This window comes from Delphinapterus leucas, chromosome 8 (assembly GCF_059928025.1).
Source record: "Delphinapterus leucas isolate spDelLeu-1000000601 "Yukka" chromosome 8, BTC_Dleu_Yukka2, whole genome shotgun sequence".
NCBI lineage: Eukaryota > Metazoa > Chordata > Mammalia > Artiodactyla > Monodontidae > Delphinapterus > Delphinapterus leucas.
The window spans coordinates 28,548,081-28,563,496 of NC_143136.1; the positions used below are offsets into that span (position 1 = coordinate 28,548,081).

General features: G+C 43.0%; 1 protein-coding gene across 6 annotated transcripts in view; it reads left to right on the forward strand.

Moving 5' to 3' along the window:
• Positions 1–15,416, forward strand: part of PLEKHM3 (pleckstrin homology domain containing M3) — a 188,484-nt gene that overhangs the window by 81,453 nt on the left and 91,615 nt on the right. For all 6 annotated transcript variants that reach the window (XM_022567533.3, XM_022567531.3, XM_022567535.3 and 3 more), the window contains exon 5: positions 1,121–1,314. In XM_022567533.3, coding sequence (XP_022423241.1) covers positions 1,121–1,314 — 194 coding nt within the window. The remainder of the gene's footprint in view (positions 1–1,120; positions 1,315–15,416) is intronic.

A 15,416-nucleotide genomic window follows, 5' to 3' on the forward strand; every position in this document is an offset into this window, starting at 1 on the left:
TATCAGTGAATTGGTATGTAAAGATTCCCCCAAACTACCCATGGGTTATGCATTATTTAAGCTACTCCCTCTGTATCTCAGATGTGTTTCTTCTATTTATTTCTTTGGATGACAATGACATTTTAAAATCAACTTTCATACTCTTGATGATTACTACCAGAAGTGGATATAGAGTTGGATGGATCTATTGGCCAAAGTCAGCCTAAGCTCAGAGCTGTTCTAATAAGAGCAACTCTTTTCTGCTTATGAAAGTGTGTGTTTGAGCCTATTTTCTATGCACATTGTTCTGCATATAATACCCTTTTTTTCCCCTTTTTTTGGGAGAGATACTTTTATTCCTTTTGAATTTTGTAGTATGTGCGTGGTTTACCTATCTTTTTAAAGTGGCTACTTTATAAAAAGTGTTATAGACTATATATACATATATGTGCACATAGTTTTAGTTTTTAAAGTCAGCATTGTTGTTAAGAGTATTAATGGTGCTTTGTGACTACCTAGAGGGGTGGGAGAGGGAGGGTGGGAGGGAGACGCAAGAGGGAGGGGATATCGGGTTATATGTATGCCTATAGGTGATTCCCTTTGTCATAAAGCAGAAACCAACACACCATTGTAAAGCAATTATACTCCAATAAAGATGTTAAAAAAAAAGTCTTAATGAATTCTTTTTAAATTTTTATTTTGAAATAATTATGGATTCACAGGAAGTTGCATAGATAATATAATACAGAGAGGTCCTGTGTATCTTTCACCTACTTTCCCCACGGGTTATATCTTAAATACCTATAGTACAATTAAAAAAAACAAACAAACAGGAAATTGACATTTGGTATACTGGGTCTGTAGAGTTCCGTGTCATTTTATCACGTGTAGATTTGTGCAATCACATGATCAACATACAGAGTTAATGAATTCGTTTCAATGCCCAGGTTACTTTTACCAATTGCGTTTCTGGAAGAGAGAAAGAAAAGCCACACTTTATACTTAGTTACACTATGGGCTTTTTCATTTGGCTGTGTTCAGAAGATGATGTTATTTTGATATTTAAGCTGTGGTTCCTGGCTGGAGGAGGTGTGGAAAGCCAGGTGATTCGCCAGCGCTGATGGAGCAGTTTCTTTTGTAGGTGTCTAAGCAGGCCAAAGAGTTTCTGGAGTACGTGTACGAAGAGCCCCTGATCGACATCCAGCAGGAGAACCCCATGCTGTACGGACACGCCGAGCCGCTGGCCACCGTGGTGCGCCTGCGGCAGCGGCTGAAATCACTGCGAGCCTATTTGTTCAGCTGCCGGGCAGCGGTGGCCGAGGATCTGCGCCGCAGGTAAGAGTCATAAATGTCAGACGGCGTCGGTTTGTTTTTCTTTTCCCGCCCCGGGAGGGTGGTTAGAGGATCTCCAAGGGCCTTTACAACGTGGAGTGTCTCGAATTCTGTGGCTGTCCCTCTGGGCTCATCTTTGGCTCTTTCCTCCGAGGGCCTCTATCCGGTTGAGCCAAGCACAATGAAAATAATATCTCAGCGTAACTGAAGGCTTTTAACCCATGGATCGAGTTCCCACAATGGTGAAGACCTCTCTTTACCTGTAGGTTAACTTGAGATAATATTCATTGGAGTGTCTTCACTGATCACTTATGTAGTGTTTTATATTTCCCTCAAGTTCAGTTCGTATTATCATCAGGAAAAAATAAGCATGTTTGAAATATTTCATAACTTAAAAACATTTTTTCAATGGGAAATTAGTAGGTGGTTATTCAAATCTTATTTTGCAGACAGAAGCGAACTTGGTAAATGATGCAGGCTGTAGAGCTTGAATTAAAATGCATTAAAAAACAACAACAGGCACAAAACATGAAAAGGCCCAGGATTCTGCCTTTTCATGTTACCATTGACATAGGCTGCTTATCCATAGCTTGGTTATCTCAGAGTTTATGGAACACACAAGTCCATGCCAGGCTCAGATCCTCAACATAAAAGTGAAGTTAAAATGTGCCTGCTCTCATCAGATTCCTTCTTTTACAGTTAGGTTTTATTGGCATTTAAATTCTCACCCTTGGCATATGTGAACTAGCTTATACTTGAAATAATTGTTGATGGTGTTCATAAGTCCCTAAACATACCTTTTAGTTTTTTTTTTTAGTAGAAATTTAAAGGCATACATTAGTCATGATTTTTGGAGGCAAGCCTATGTGAATAAGAACCTTTGGAAAGTGATATCGTTTGCTATTTGAAATCCAATTAAGATCCAAAGAAACTGACAAAACCCCAGGTATCTGAAGAGATGTTTTGAAAAGAACTAAATGTAGATGGTAAGGGATACATAATATCTAGACAAGCTCTCATAAAATAATAATGAAAAGGCAGCTGCCATAAAGCAAAATACTTCTCAGTGGTAGTCATTCTATTACTTAGTTGTTTTTCAGAAAGTGCTAGAAAGTGGTCAGGATTTACTCTTGTAAAGTCTAGGCAAATCTTAATTTTAAAGATCAGGGCTTTGCCTGAAAGGCAATAAAATTATGTGTCTCAAACTAATTCAGCAACTAAACTAGATACAAGATTTTTAACATTGAAAGTATGTTCTATTACTTTCAGTACCTTTTGCCTTTGCTCAGAGCTGGTTTTTCCTGTGCCTATATTTTTAAATGATATTAAAATCTACACATGGGGGCTTCCCTGGTGGCGCAGTGGTTGAGAGTCTGCCTGCCGATGCAGGGGACGCGGGTTCATCCCCCCGGTCCGGGAAGATCCCACATGCCACGGAGCGGCTGGGCCCGTGAGCCATGGCCGCTGAGCCTGCGCGTCTGGAGCCTGTGCTCCGCAACGGGAGAGGCCACAACAGTGAGAGGCCCGCGTACAGCAAAAATAAATAAATAAAATCTACACATGGGAATCATGTTAGCTACCTTTATGATATAATGTTTTGCTTTGGTTAAATATGTCAGATCTGGGCACACATTTAGAAATTAAATAGCAGATCCTGTCTTCATATGGATGACTAAGAATACCTATGCTGTTCCAGCAGTTTGGTGGTTTACCACCATGTACTGTGCCTTATGGCCAGACCACCAGGAAAGGAATGGAAGTTCTAGAAAAAAAGCATTCCTAGGGCTGTGAGAATGAAAATAGGAGTCTTTTTTTCCTTTTCCTTCATTTCTCTTTCCTGGACTTGCTCATGACCGTTATGTAGTGTAGTGCCTGCCACAAGGTCGGTATTCAGTAACTACTGAATGGATGGATGGAAGGAGGGATGCGTGATAGATGGATGTCTGTTACAGTGTCACTTTAGACCACTGAGCAGTGGCTAGTAGCCCAGTTTTGAGGAAGGAGTCATCTTCAAATTCTTCTTTTTCTTACTTCCCCGTGTCACTTAGCACAGTGTTTGACCTATCTGAAACTTTCAGAAATTGTTGAATGAACAAATCAACTAAAGAGCAAACCAAATCAGCCAAAAAAGCATTTCTGTTTCTGGGATAAGTCTCAAATCTTTCCTCTCCTGTTCACTTCCAGTGCACTCCCCTGGTTCAGTCTCAGGACTATTACAGTATCCTTCTGACTTTCTGTCTCGCTTGGGTTTCTTTCCTCTCCAGCTGAACCTTCGCATCAGACAAATTATTAAAGCACAAGTATGGAATTAAAGATCTGCCCCAATCTAATCCAGTATATTGTTCTACTCTCTCAAACACTGCACTTCAAACACAAATAATTATTTAACTCTTCCCTCAGTGCATTCTGTTGTGGGAATTAAATGGGTTTTTGCAAGTGAAGGGCTTACAGTAGTGCTTGTACATAGTAAACACTCTATAGATAACCATTATTATACTGCTTTTTAAAATTTTATTTTATTTTATTTTTGGCTGTGTTGGGTCTTTGTTGCCACAAACGGGCTTTCTCTAGTTGCAGTGCACGGGCTTCTCATTGTGGTGGCTTCTCCTGTTGCGGAGCACGGGCTCTAGGTGCACGGGCTTCAGCAGTTGCAGCATGTGGGCTCAGTAGATGTGGCACACGGGCTCTAGAGCGCAGGCTCAGTAGTTGTGGCTCATGGGCTTAGTTGCTCCACACAGCCTGTGGGATCTTCCCGGACCAGGGCTCCAACCCGTGTCCCCTGCATTGGCAGGCGGATTCTTAACCACTGCACCACCCGGGAAGTCCTAATACTGCTTTCTTATCCTAGACTGTTCTTGTCTCTAGCTTTTAAAATCTTTGTTAAAAGATTCTCCTTAAAAGCTACCCCTGAGGCTCTGTCTACTGGAATCAGGCTCCTTCTGCTACTCACTGTATCAGGAGAGGGGTAAGCAAGAGGAAGTGGGTTGGAGGGCCAGCCTGGCCCAGGGCCTGCAGTTCCTGGGTACGCGGGATGCACTTATCTGAGCGTTTGTTGCATAAAAATAGGTGGAGCAGGGCTTCCCTGGTGGCGCAGTGGTTGAGAGTCCACCTGCCGATGCAGGGGACACGGGTTCGTGCCCCAGTCCGGGAAGATCCCACATACCGCGGAGCGGCTGGGCCCGTGAGCCATGGCCACTGAGCCTGCGTGTCCGGAGCCTGTGCTCCGCAGCGGGAGAGGCCACAACAGTGAGAGGCCCGCGTATCGCAAAAAAAAAAAAAAAAAAAAAAAAAAATAGGAGGAGCAGGAGGCTCCCTAAGAGCAAAGAATGAGACAGTGATTCCTACAGAGCCCTAGAGGAGGTGATTGATTTTTTTTTAATGTTATTTTAGTTTCTCTATATTTATATACTGTTAACATAATGTTTGGGGTTAGGTTACCATGCTCTCCAACCTGGCACAGAGAAAAGTATACCAGTAGCAAGCAGTACTCCTAACTTTGGGGGGAGGTGGCGAGTTAGAGGGAGGCTAGAAATCATTTTGATTTATTTTGAAATATGACTATTTAGTGAAATATGTCTAAGAGATTTTTCTGGGATGTTCATACTTCTTACAGCTGGGCCATGCTTACTAATTCCACCTTCTTCAGTGTCTATAAAAATAACCATAGCTACAAAGGGGAACCATTGCCCACCTCACATGCTAAAATTCCTGTCACCAAAAGCCATCTCTTGCCTATCAATCAATCATCTTTCACTTTTATATGGAATCTGACTTTTTAAAAACAAAATTAGCCAACAGTACTTTTAGCGATGATAAGCATGTTCAAAAACACTACTTAAGGTTCCCTTTGTTTCACCTGCGGGCACCACATCTAGAGTGGGGTGGTTTAAACAGTGAGAAGCGCCTGCTGGGCACAACTAGCCATATGTATCCTCGATAGAAGTTAAAAGAGGGAGGAGCTGATGAGCAACAGGGGAACAAAACTAGAGGAAGAGAATCTAGTTCTTATCTAGTCGTAAAAGGTATTCTCTCCCTGCCTGGTTTTTACCTCCGTATAAAAGCGGTCATTAATCTCCAGCAAGTAGGCCCAACATGCTGAAGACCTGTCAGCGCCATATAAACAGAATAAAGCAAACTGTTAATACTGCTGTCGTGAGGAAACTGGAAACAGACTGATTAATCGTATTGGCGCTCAACCGCCAGGGAGACCACTTCGGTCGTCGCCTTATTAGGGAAGTCCCAGTTGGCTTTTAGGCCAATCATTACGATGACTGTCCAGTTTGTATCCTCACTGTTTTTGTTATTGTTGTTAAATGAACGCCTTGTTCTTGAACCCATACTGCAATTCTTGACTGGCAGGGGTGATTAGTTTAGAAAAAGTCAGTATCTTCCATGAAATCTAAAATGTTTATAGTGCCGACCATTCACCGTTTCTGAGGACTCCCAGATGGCGAGCGACCCTGCTGGATTGATTCAAGGCCTATTTAACTTTTCAAGAGAGAAATTATTTACAGTGTCCACATGTAAAGGTGCATGAAGTACTCTGTGGAAGATCTTTGCACTGTCAGGACACATCCGGAGCAGCTCCCATTAAGGATGTCTTCAGGAGGGACCCTAAGAAAAGCTGGGAACACAGGAATAGTGGGATACATGTGTAAATCATAGTCACAAAAGGGCGCCTCAGGGCCAGATTTGGCCCTCAGACATGTTTTGTTTGGCCTTTCAGGGATGGCCCCCACCAGGTTTTAAAGTTGCAAAATCGTAGCTAACATGTAAATAATTAGGAGTTTTCATGCTCACACAAAATAAAACTCTGGTTTCTCTTAAGAAATCAGAAGCTCTGATTACACAAAAGCTTCCCTCATTCCTGGATGCAGCAATCAGCTTTACGTACTGGACTCTGCACTTTCCCATAGTCTCTACCCCTCCTATCTTCTCCCCAAACCCACTGGCATTGGGTACATAATATGTTGCTGCCCTGCTTGTCTTGTCCTCAGCCCATTTCATTTATTTATGATGGTACCTGGGCCCGTGTGAGATAATTATGATTTAATCAATTAAAAAGTACTTTCCCGTAAATATTGATGTATTATTTGCTCTTTACAACAGCCCTTCAGATGGGTTAGACAGATGGTATTTACAAAGAAGGGAAAGAACTGTGACTCTGAGATGCTGCGTGACTTGCCTGAGGTGACAAAGCTGGTAAGGAGCAGAGTCCACACGTGGAACCAAGTTTTCTGATGCCCAGATTGCTGCTGCTTTCCCCAGTGTATTTGCTGGTGGCCATGACGTCCAGGAGTTTCTAGATTCTTCAGAGGAAGGAACTGCTTTTATATCTCCTGAAGCCTTGATTGAGGTCATCTAGGAGAGTGTGAAGGAGGGCGGGGAGGTGGCAGACAGTAATGTGCCTTGAGTGGGAAGGGGCAACTGCTGACACAGGCACTCCTGTGCTCACTAGCAGCGCCAGCCTTGGAGAACAAGGCATGACAACTGGCTTAGCGCTAATGAGTGCATTTTTCTCTAGGTCTGTGTTTACCAAACCTTTTCATTCCATAGACCTGTAAATGTAGAGTTATCTGTAGGGTTGTCTTATCCATGTCTTTTGCTAAAACAAATATCCACCTATTTTTCACCATCATTTCATAAAAGAATGTAGTAATGCTAAAAAAAAAAAAAAAACAGGCAGACAGCAATGAAACAACTTTTTAAAGTCAAATAGATTTAAAATTCATTCTACTATGCTTTTTCTTTTCTCATTTTGCCTTGGATTGCTAAAAACATCACCAGACCAACACCAGCTGTTGGGACTAGCTTTTCAGAAATCCCGATTTAAGTTAAATGATCTGTTCTGAGTGCTGAAGTGAAATCATCTAGTCCAAAGAAAGACATCAGAGAAATTAATTAGTGGATGCCTGAGTGTCTCCCATTCTCTATCATTAACAAATGATTTGGGGATTGGGTGCCTGGTGAATCCAAAGTTCCTATTGTGATAGTATTTAAAACTAGTTTCTCTCCAACACTGGTTGAGGCCAGTAAACAACATTAACGCCTATCCTTCCAGTTACTTAGAGCACAATTGTGATGCTTCTGGGGGAACAGGTAGTCCTACTTGTTTGTTAGGTTTAGTTCTTGGCTTAGACCATTCTGACCAGCTTGAATTGGGAATCTCTGGACAATACCAAACGTGATTCTTCTACCTTCTAAGTCACCTTTTCCTGTCTTTGGTCTCACATTTTATTTGAAATTATAATTATATCCAGAATTAGTTCTCACTGCAATATCAGCTTTACTAAACAGTGAGAAATTTCTATCATAAAAACAGCCATTTTTATTACCATTATTTATCCTGGTGAGTGCCAGAAAAAGATGAGTGTGTGTGTGTGTGTGTGTGTGTGTGTGTGTATGTGTGCGCGCACGCGCGCGCGCGTATCCTGTCAGACTCTCCTTGCCTCCTCTTCCTTCAAGCAAAATTTAGCAGCTTGCTTAGCACTTAGGAACAGTCCCCAGAAATGTCACCTGATTCACCAAGATTCCCTGCCACTCCTTCGCTTGTTACCCCCAGGGAAAGCTGTCTCTCTGGCTAGTGAATTCACTGGACAGGAGGCTAAGTCCAAAGGGTGAAACCTCCTTTGGATGTCCACTAGCGTCTCAAACTTAATATGTCCCAGGGCTTCCCTGGTAGCGCAGTGGTTGAGAGTCCGCCTGCCGATGCAGGGGACACGGGTTCGTTTCCCGGTCCAGGAGGATCCCACATGCCGTGGAGCGGCTGGGCCCATGAGCCATGGCCGCTGAGCCTGCGCGTCCGGAGCCTGTGCTCCACAACGGGAGAGGCCACAACAGTGAGAGGCCCGCGTACCACAAAAAAAAAACAAAAACAATATGTCCCAAACTGAGCTAGTAGCCCCTCCTCCACTCCTGTAGCAAACTGCTCCTGCTGCAGGCCCCCCATCCGCCTACCAGCACCTTTACCCATACGGCTCTTCATGCCAAACACCTTTCTCCCACATTCCACACCCAACCTATCAGCAAGTCCTATCAGCGTCACCTTCAAAACATGTCCACTCAAAATCACCACAGAATCATCACTTCCACTGCTACCACCTGGATCCAAGCCACTGTCATTGTTCCCCTGGATTTTTGCAGTAACTGGTCTCCCCCTTCCGTCTGTTCTTCCGGCTACAGCTATAGTTAATGTGTACATTAGATGATATCACCTCTGATTCAAACTATCTAATAGCGTCACCTCTCAATCCAAGTAAAAGCCAAGGACGTATAAGCCTGGTTCCCCATCACCTCTCTGCCCTCATCTCCTAGTACGTTCCCCCTTCTTTACTCTGTTCCAGTCATACCAGCCTTGTTTTGCTCCTTGAGCATATGCCAAGCAGGCTCCCATGTGAGTTTCTATACTCATTTTCCTCTTCCCCAGATAGTGGTGTAGCTGGCTTCCTTACCTCCTTCAGATCTGTATGCAGCTGTCACGTTACTGAAGCATTCCTTGACCACTTTATTTAAAATTTTTGCACACACTGCCCGCCCCGCTGCCCCACACTTTCTCTCTTCATTCTCTGCTTATTACCACATAAAGTGGTATTGGATTTTTGTCTGTCTCCCTCTCTGGTGCCATCACGTATGGCTATGGCGGTCACGCTTTGCTCAGCCTGTGCAGCAGTGTGCAGAGGCCCTGCTCTCTCCACTAGAACGCAAGCGACAGAAGGTCATGCCTTTTTATCTGTGTTGCTCACTGCTCTATCCCCAGGGCCTAGAACCATACCTGACATATAGTGGGGGCAAATAAATATTTGGTGAACAAATTAATTAAATAAATAAAGTACTGTTACCAACATTCTGCCCACTTAATTGGGTCAAACAGTTTTTCATATTACAGAAAATACTGTTCATCATAGAAAACAAAAATAAGAAAGTCATCCATTATCTTACCACTTTGGTGCATATCCTTTCATACTGCTTCCTCTGCAGATTATTTTTTTCCCTAAAACATGGTTTTACACTGTACATACTACTTTTAACCCAATCATTTCACTTAGTATATAGTGAACATCTTTTTATGCCGGTAAATATTTGTCTAAAGCATCATGAATCACTGAGTGAAAATGGTGTTTTGATGCATGAGCATACTGATATACCCTTGATCTGGGAAGAAGTAAATGAGGATATTACTCAGTGTGCCCAACAAAAGATTGCATGAGCTGGGAGAGATCATAGCAACACCTCCTCTTCTCCCTACCTCCCAATAAGTCAGACATATTAGGTAGAGGGGTTATCTGTTACAGAGAAAGGATTTCATGCTCTTGTGACTCGAATACACTTAATGTAGGAGGCTAGCTTATTGAGAGCCTATCTCCTCGGGCAGCCTCGTTCTTAAAACACAGTCTACACAGACTTGATTTGCTGTGTCTCTGAACTGCAAATGAGCAATGTCTTATAACCAAAATCTAAGATCCAAATGTGCCATTGATTATTAGCCAAAGTCTGGTTGATATTGGCTTTTAGAAGAATAAGCCCATTTTAGCCATAATATTATCACTAAATTAGTCTCATTAAAGACCAGTGGTTATTAGCACTTCAAGCAAATAGATAACACTTCTTTAAGCTCAGTAAATGAACACAGCTCTTTATGTTCTCTGTAAGACTTAATATTAGCCAGACTTTGTAGCTAGTTTTCAAGTTAGCTAATTAAAAGTGTCATTGGGGCTTTACTCTCAACAGATTAGCTGCAGGAATCTATCAGGACTCAAACTACTAAAACACAGGATGTTATTTTGATAGATTTTGAAAGCAACCGTTCTCAGTCTCCTTCAAGAATTTCTTTTCCCTCGGATGACTTCTAGTACTAAGGTTTTCAAGTCGTCTAACCTCCTGATCTCCTGATAGCCCCTCCCCCTTCCTTCATTTTCTCCAGAGATCTCATTCAGCAAATTTTATAACTATATATGCTGAGAGCAACACTCTAAAAAGGAGTTATAGACTATCTGCAAAAGTGTCATTCGAAGCTAAACAGGTTGATAAACTTTGAAAAAGGAGCTCTGGCCAGTTATATATTAATTTTACTGTAATATACATGTAGCTTTTTATTTACCAAGAAATCCTTCAGAAAGTTAAAAAGTGTTTTATCTTATTCTAAGATTAAGTGAAATCTATAAATTATCTAAAATCATTTTCTAAGAGACAACAAAAAAATAAACCTCATGGCAGGAAAAGTGTTATATTCTTGGAACCATCGAATACTGTAAGAATTTGAGCTAAGATCTATAATGTGATATAATCTGTCACTTTTATAATCAGACTCCAGAATAATCACAACCCAAATTACTTCCCAAGTATTTCTACTCCGGGCTTTAGATTGTTGCTGAGAAACTTAAGCACAATTTCTGAAAGAGCCGGTAAGAGACCCTTATTTCCCATACCTATCTTCCAAGATATAATATCTGATGCAATCTTGCCACTTTTTCAGCCAATGAGATTAGCAAAATGAGGTATCTACTGAAATGATTGAAGCTTGTTTCTTCCACATGGGTTGCTATCGCAATATCTGCCTTTGATTTAAAATTGTTTTTCCATTAGCTGGGAGCATGGTTGGACATACGAGTCCTGTCCACATCCAGTCTAATGTAACTACTTCAGGAAGTGTTTGCAGCTCATATCAAGAACACCAAATTGCATCTCCCTAGGGATGCTTCACAGTGCTTTTTGCTGATTTCAGTGTGGGTGCGTGTGACCTCCAAAGGAAAGATACCGCAGCCCTCTCAATTCTGTACAGATTACCTAACCTGGAGCACATATTCTTGGAGAACACAGTAATATTTCATAAATAAATGGTTTTCCTTTCTAAATTATTCCTTATGCACTTCTACCTGTATTCTTCCTTTAGACTCTTATGATTTAGAATCAAAATTGGAGGTTTTCCTTTGGTGTTATCTTTTTTTTTTTTTTTTTTTTTTTTTTTTTTTTTTGCGGTACGCGGGCCTCTCACTGTTATGGCCTCTCCCATTGCGGAGCACAGGCTCCGGACGCGCAGGCTCAGCGGCCATGGCTCACGGGCCCAGCCGCTCCGCGGCATGTGCGATTTTCCCGGACCGGGGCACGAACCCGTGTCCCCTGCATCGGCAGGCGGACTCTCAACCACTGCGCCACCGGGGAAGCCCTGGTGTTATCCTTTTTATTGTACGTGTGTGTGTGCGTGCGTGTGTGTGCGTGTGTGTGTGTGTGTGTGTGTAAGAGAGAGAGACAGAGACACACGACACACAGGAAGGGAGGGAGATGAGTCTTTCCTTTAAAGTCTGTCTATTACATGTGCTGAGATATTTTCATTCAGACTTTTTTCATTTTAATCATTGGGTTTTTTAATGCCAGTTATGCAGCTCAAATAACTGAGCTTCAGGGAAATGGCGATATTACTGAATCTATCAAAATCCTGCAAAGGGTGTGCCTGACTTAGTCCCTTTTCTCTCATGAGCATCAGGGCTTGGTGGGAACTGAGTTGAAGTCCCCAGAAATTAGTCAGGTTAAATGAGTCTTGATGTATTTGACTCAGTGTCCTGGTCCAAAATAGAAGAGGACCCCCTACGTGTTTTATATAGACTACTGCCTTTGATTTCTTAGGCCATTATTTCTGCATTTTTAACCCCAAGTACCAGCTGTGTAATATAAGGGAAATGAATCATATGTGACCTTCTTCCCTTTTGATTTTCATCTTTTCTTACTTTTCTCATTGGAACAATCTATAAATGAAGCCTAAGTTACCTTCTCAGTATGTCAGGAAATCCTAAAGGTGATAAAACAGAAAATGTTGGCACTAGAAACAGTTGTGCTAGTTGGTTTCCATGATCCTTTAGCAGGTTTCCTCATTGTTCTTTGGTATCAGAGAACTTGACAGTGCCACCTGCCAGCGATGCAGTTTCCCTTGATGGGTGAGTGAAGTGTGGAGTTGACTCTCCTTATCACGTTTGTCCTCTGGCTTTGGCATCAGGGCCAACCAGAAGAAGTTGCACTGGCATGAGCAGGGCTGTCCTTGTGGTTGGCCTGTTGGCGAAATGCTGTCAGACCTGATGATGAATAGGCCTGCAGTACAGTGAGGTCACTTACTGCACAGAGAACCCTAAACACAGCCGCCTCACCGGAAACAAAAGGCAGCACCATCCTGCAGCAAAAAGGCCGTTTACCAAAGGATTGCCAAGTCAGACAACTGTAGCTGTAATCTGTAGCTTTCCGTTCCTGACATGTTGAAGTTTGGAGGGAACATTGGAGAAATTAGTAGTTAGTTACCTTTTGCATAACATTTTAGTAGAAACTTGAAGCATTTCAAAATGCAGAGTGTGTGTATAGGTATGTGCACCCTCACACACACAAATGTGTATCTGGAAGAGCTCCTAGCTGGGTCCACATCCCATTTCCTCTAGGCCTTTACTAGCTCAGGCTCTGTCATTTTCCTTACTTTTCTATCTGCAGCTTTGGCTTCTATACTAGCTTCTTCATTTTAGCATATAGATGTGCCCAAGTGGCTCCCATCTCTAAGAAAAGAATCCTTTCTTAGTCCTGCATCCTTCTGTAGCTATGGCCTAGTTTCTCTCCTTTAAAGTTAGTTTCTTAAAAGAATATTCCACAGTCCTTCACCCCTCTGCAGTCTGGCATCTCTCTTCCTCCTGGATACTGTCCTAAGGTCACTAGTGAATTCCCCTTTGCCAAAACCAGCAGGCACCTTTCAGGCCTCGTGAGAGTCTTCCCCGGATTATGTGACCTCTCCTCTGCCTCTGATGCCGTTGACCCTCTTTGTCCTTGAAATTCTCTCCTTCCTTGGCTTCCTGGATGACGGCTCTTCTGCTTTTTCTCCTATCAAACTGCTTTTCCCAGCTTTCTTCCTGTGGCCATTCCTTTAATAGTATTGTTTTGCCAGTGTCCAGTCTTTTCTGTTGCACTCATGTGTACTGTCTCGGGCTCTTCCTCATTTTCATGTCTTCACCTGTAGGCACACAGCCCTCCTCCCTGGACTCACAGATGACTCCACTTGGACATTCCACACCTCTGCCCCGACAGCTGAGCTACCCTTTCTCCCCAAAGGTGACTCCTCCTCATTATTCCCTGTGTTAGTAGATGGAACTTCCATTTACCTACTGGCCCAGCTGGAAAACCATGAGCAGTGCCAGGCTCCTTCCCGGCCTCCGTTTCCCGTTAGTCTTCATGACCTGTGGATCGTTGGAGAAATCTGTCTGTGGTAGGCCATTTCTCTCCAACCCTAGGGCAACCATTTAAATTCTGTTCAGGCCCCCAACATTTCTCACCTAGTTTATCTCCAGAATTATCCATCTTTTCAGTCTCTTCCCCCTTCTGCTGTCAATGATCTTTTAAAGGCGCAAATCTAATGCTGTCCCTTCTCTTGCTTGAGGCACTCATCTCTTTGTGGGTAGGCTCTTCTCTAGGCATCTAAGCCCTCGCATGTCTGGCTACACCCTAACTTCCTGAGCTCACACCCTGCAGTCCCCCCAGCCCCCAGCATGGACACATATACACATACATACGCATACAGAGCCTGTTCCCTGAAAGAATTATGTTCGTCCTGGCCTCTCTGCTCTTAGCCATGCTGCACCCTCTACCTGCAATATCCATTCTTCCACTCCTCCAGATGGATTCTGACCTGTCGGTTCTCTGAGACCTTTCTTGAACAGGTGTCCTGCAGGCTCCGCTCAGCCCTGCACTCCACGCTGGAGCTGGAGCTGTCTGTTTACTTGTCTGTTTATCTCACTTGTCTGTATGTATTGGAAAGAAAACTGTGTCTTCTCCAAATTTTCTGCCACATACATACCCAGCATCCGCTCATTGCAGTGAAAGTGTGCGCTGATTTTAGCTTCTGATTTTAGGTTCTTAGCCGTAGTGACCAGTCACAGAGGTCATAAGACGGGACTTCATCTGCATTAAATTCCTGGGCCATATGGTGATCACAAGTTGTGTTTTCTGACCAAAAAATGCAAATAATCATCCATCCTTTATTGAATACATTAATAGTAAAATTATAAAATGAGTTCTGCCATGGCTTTCAAGGGGGTGCCGAATCTTGCCTCCCAGACGTGAGTGGGTCCCCTAGCAGTGCCTGAAGTGGCTGCAGGTTCATCTCTGGTCCCCTGCAGAGCCCTATCTTCTCCTAGTCAGATCTGCCAGAGGCAGCTTAATGCTACCCAAGCACACCGCAGGCCTCCGGGTTCTCCACAATCCCTTCCACAACTGAGCCCTGGGAGGCCCTGCTTGTTCCATCCATTTCCTAAAGAGCTCCTGTCAGACAGGCCAGGTACAAGGCCAGTTCCTTGTACACCAAAGCCACAGTGGGGGAAACCCTGGGCATCACCCAGATGGGCTGTTGCCTGTGCTTTTCGGGGCTTGGCTTTTATATCATTGTTTGCCCTGCACTTCCCCTGTGGACATCAGCCTAAAGAAGATATTCAGAGAAAGACAAACACTGTATGATATCACTTATATGTGGAATCTAAAAAATACAACAAACTAGTGAGTATAACAAAAAAGAAGCAGACTCCCTGATACAGAGAACAAACTAGTAGTTACCAGCGGTGGAGGGCGGACACAATATAGGGTGGGCGTGGGTGTAGGAGGTATAAGCTAGTAGGTGTAAGATAGGCTACAAGGATGTGTTGTACAACACGGGGAATATAACCAGTATTTTGTAATAACTGTAAATGGACTGAAACCTTTAAAAAAAAAATTTGTAATTTAAAAAAGAAAAGATATTCCGAGAATGTCGTGCCAATTCAGCCTGCCTTGACGGCGCCAGCAATGAAAAAGAGGAACAAACTGACGGGGTCATCTGGCCCCGCCTTTGAAATCCTTTCCTCCTCTAAGCAGAAGAGCAAGCCCCTACCTCTAAATAACTGCAACAGATCTTTTTCTTCTTTTATTTACATTAAAAAGCATCCCTGTAAGAGACACATTTTAATGCTGCTCAGTCTTCCCTCTCAGGAAATTTATTCTCATATTTGACTTCAATGCTTTCTTGATATAATTTCCATCCTCAGAGAGAAGAAAAGCTGATTGGCATTATCTGTCTTAAAAGTCTGTATTTTTTATGGCCACCACTAAATCTC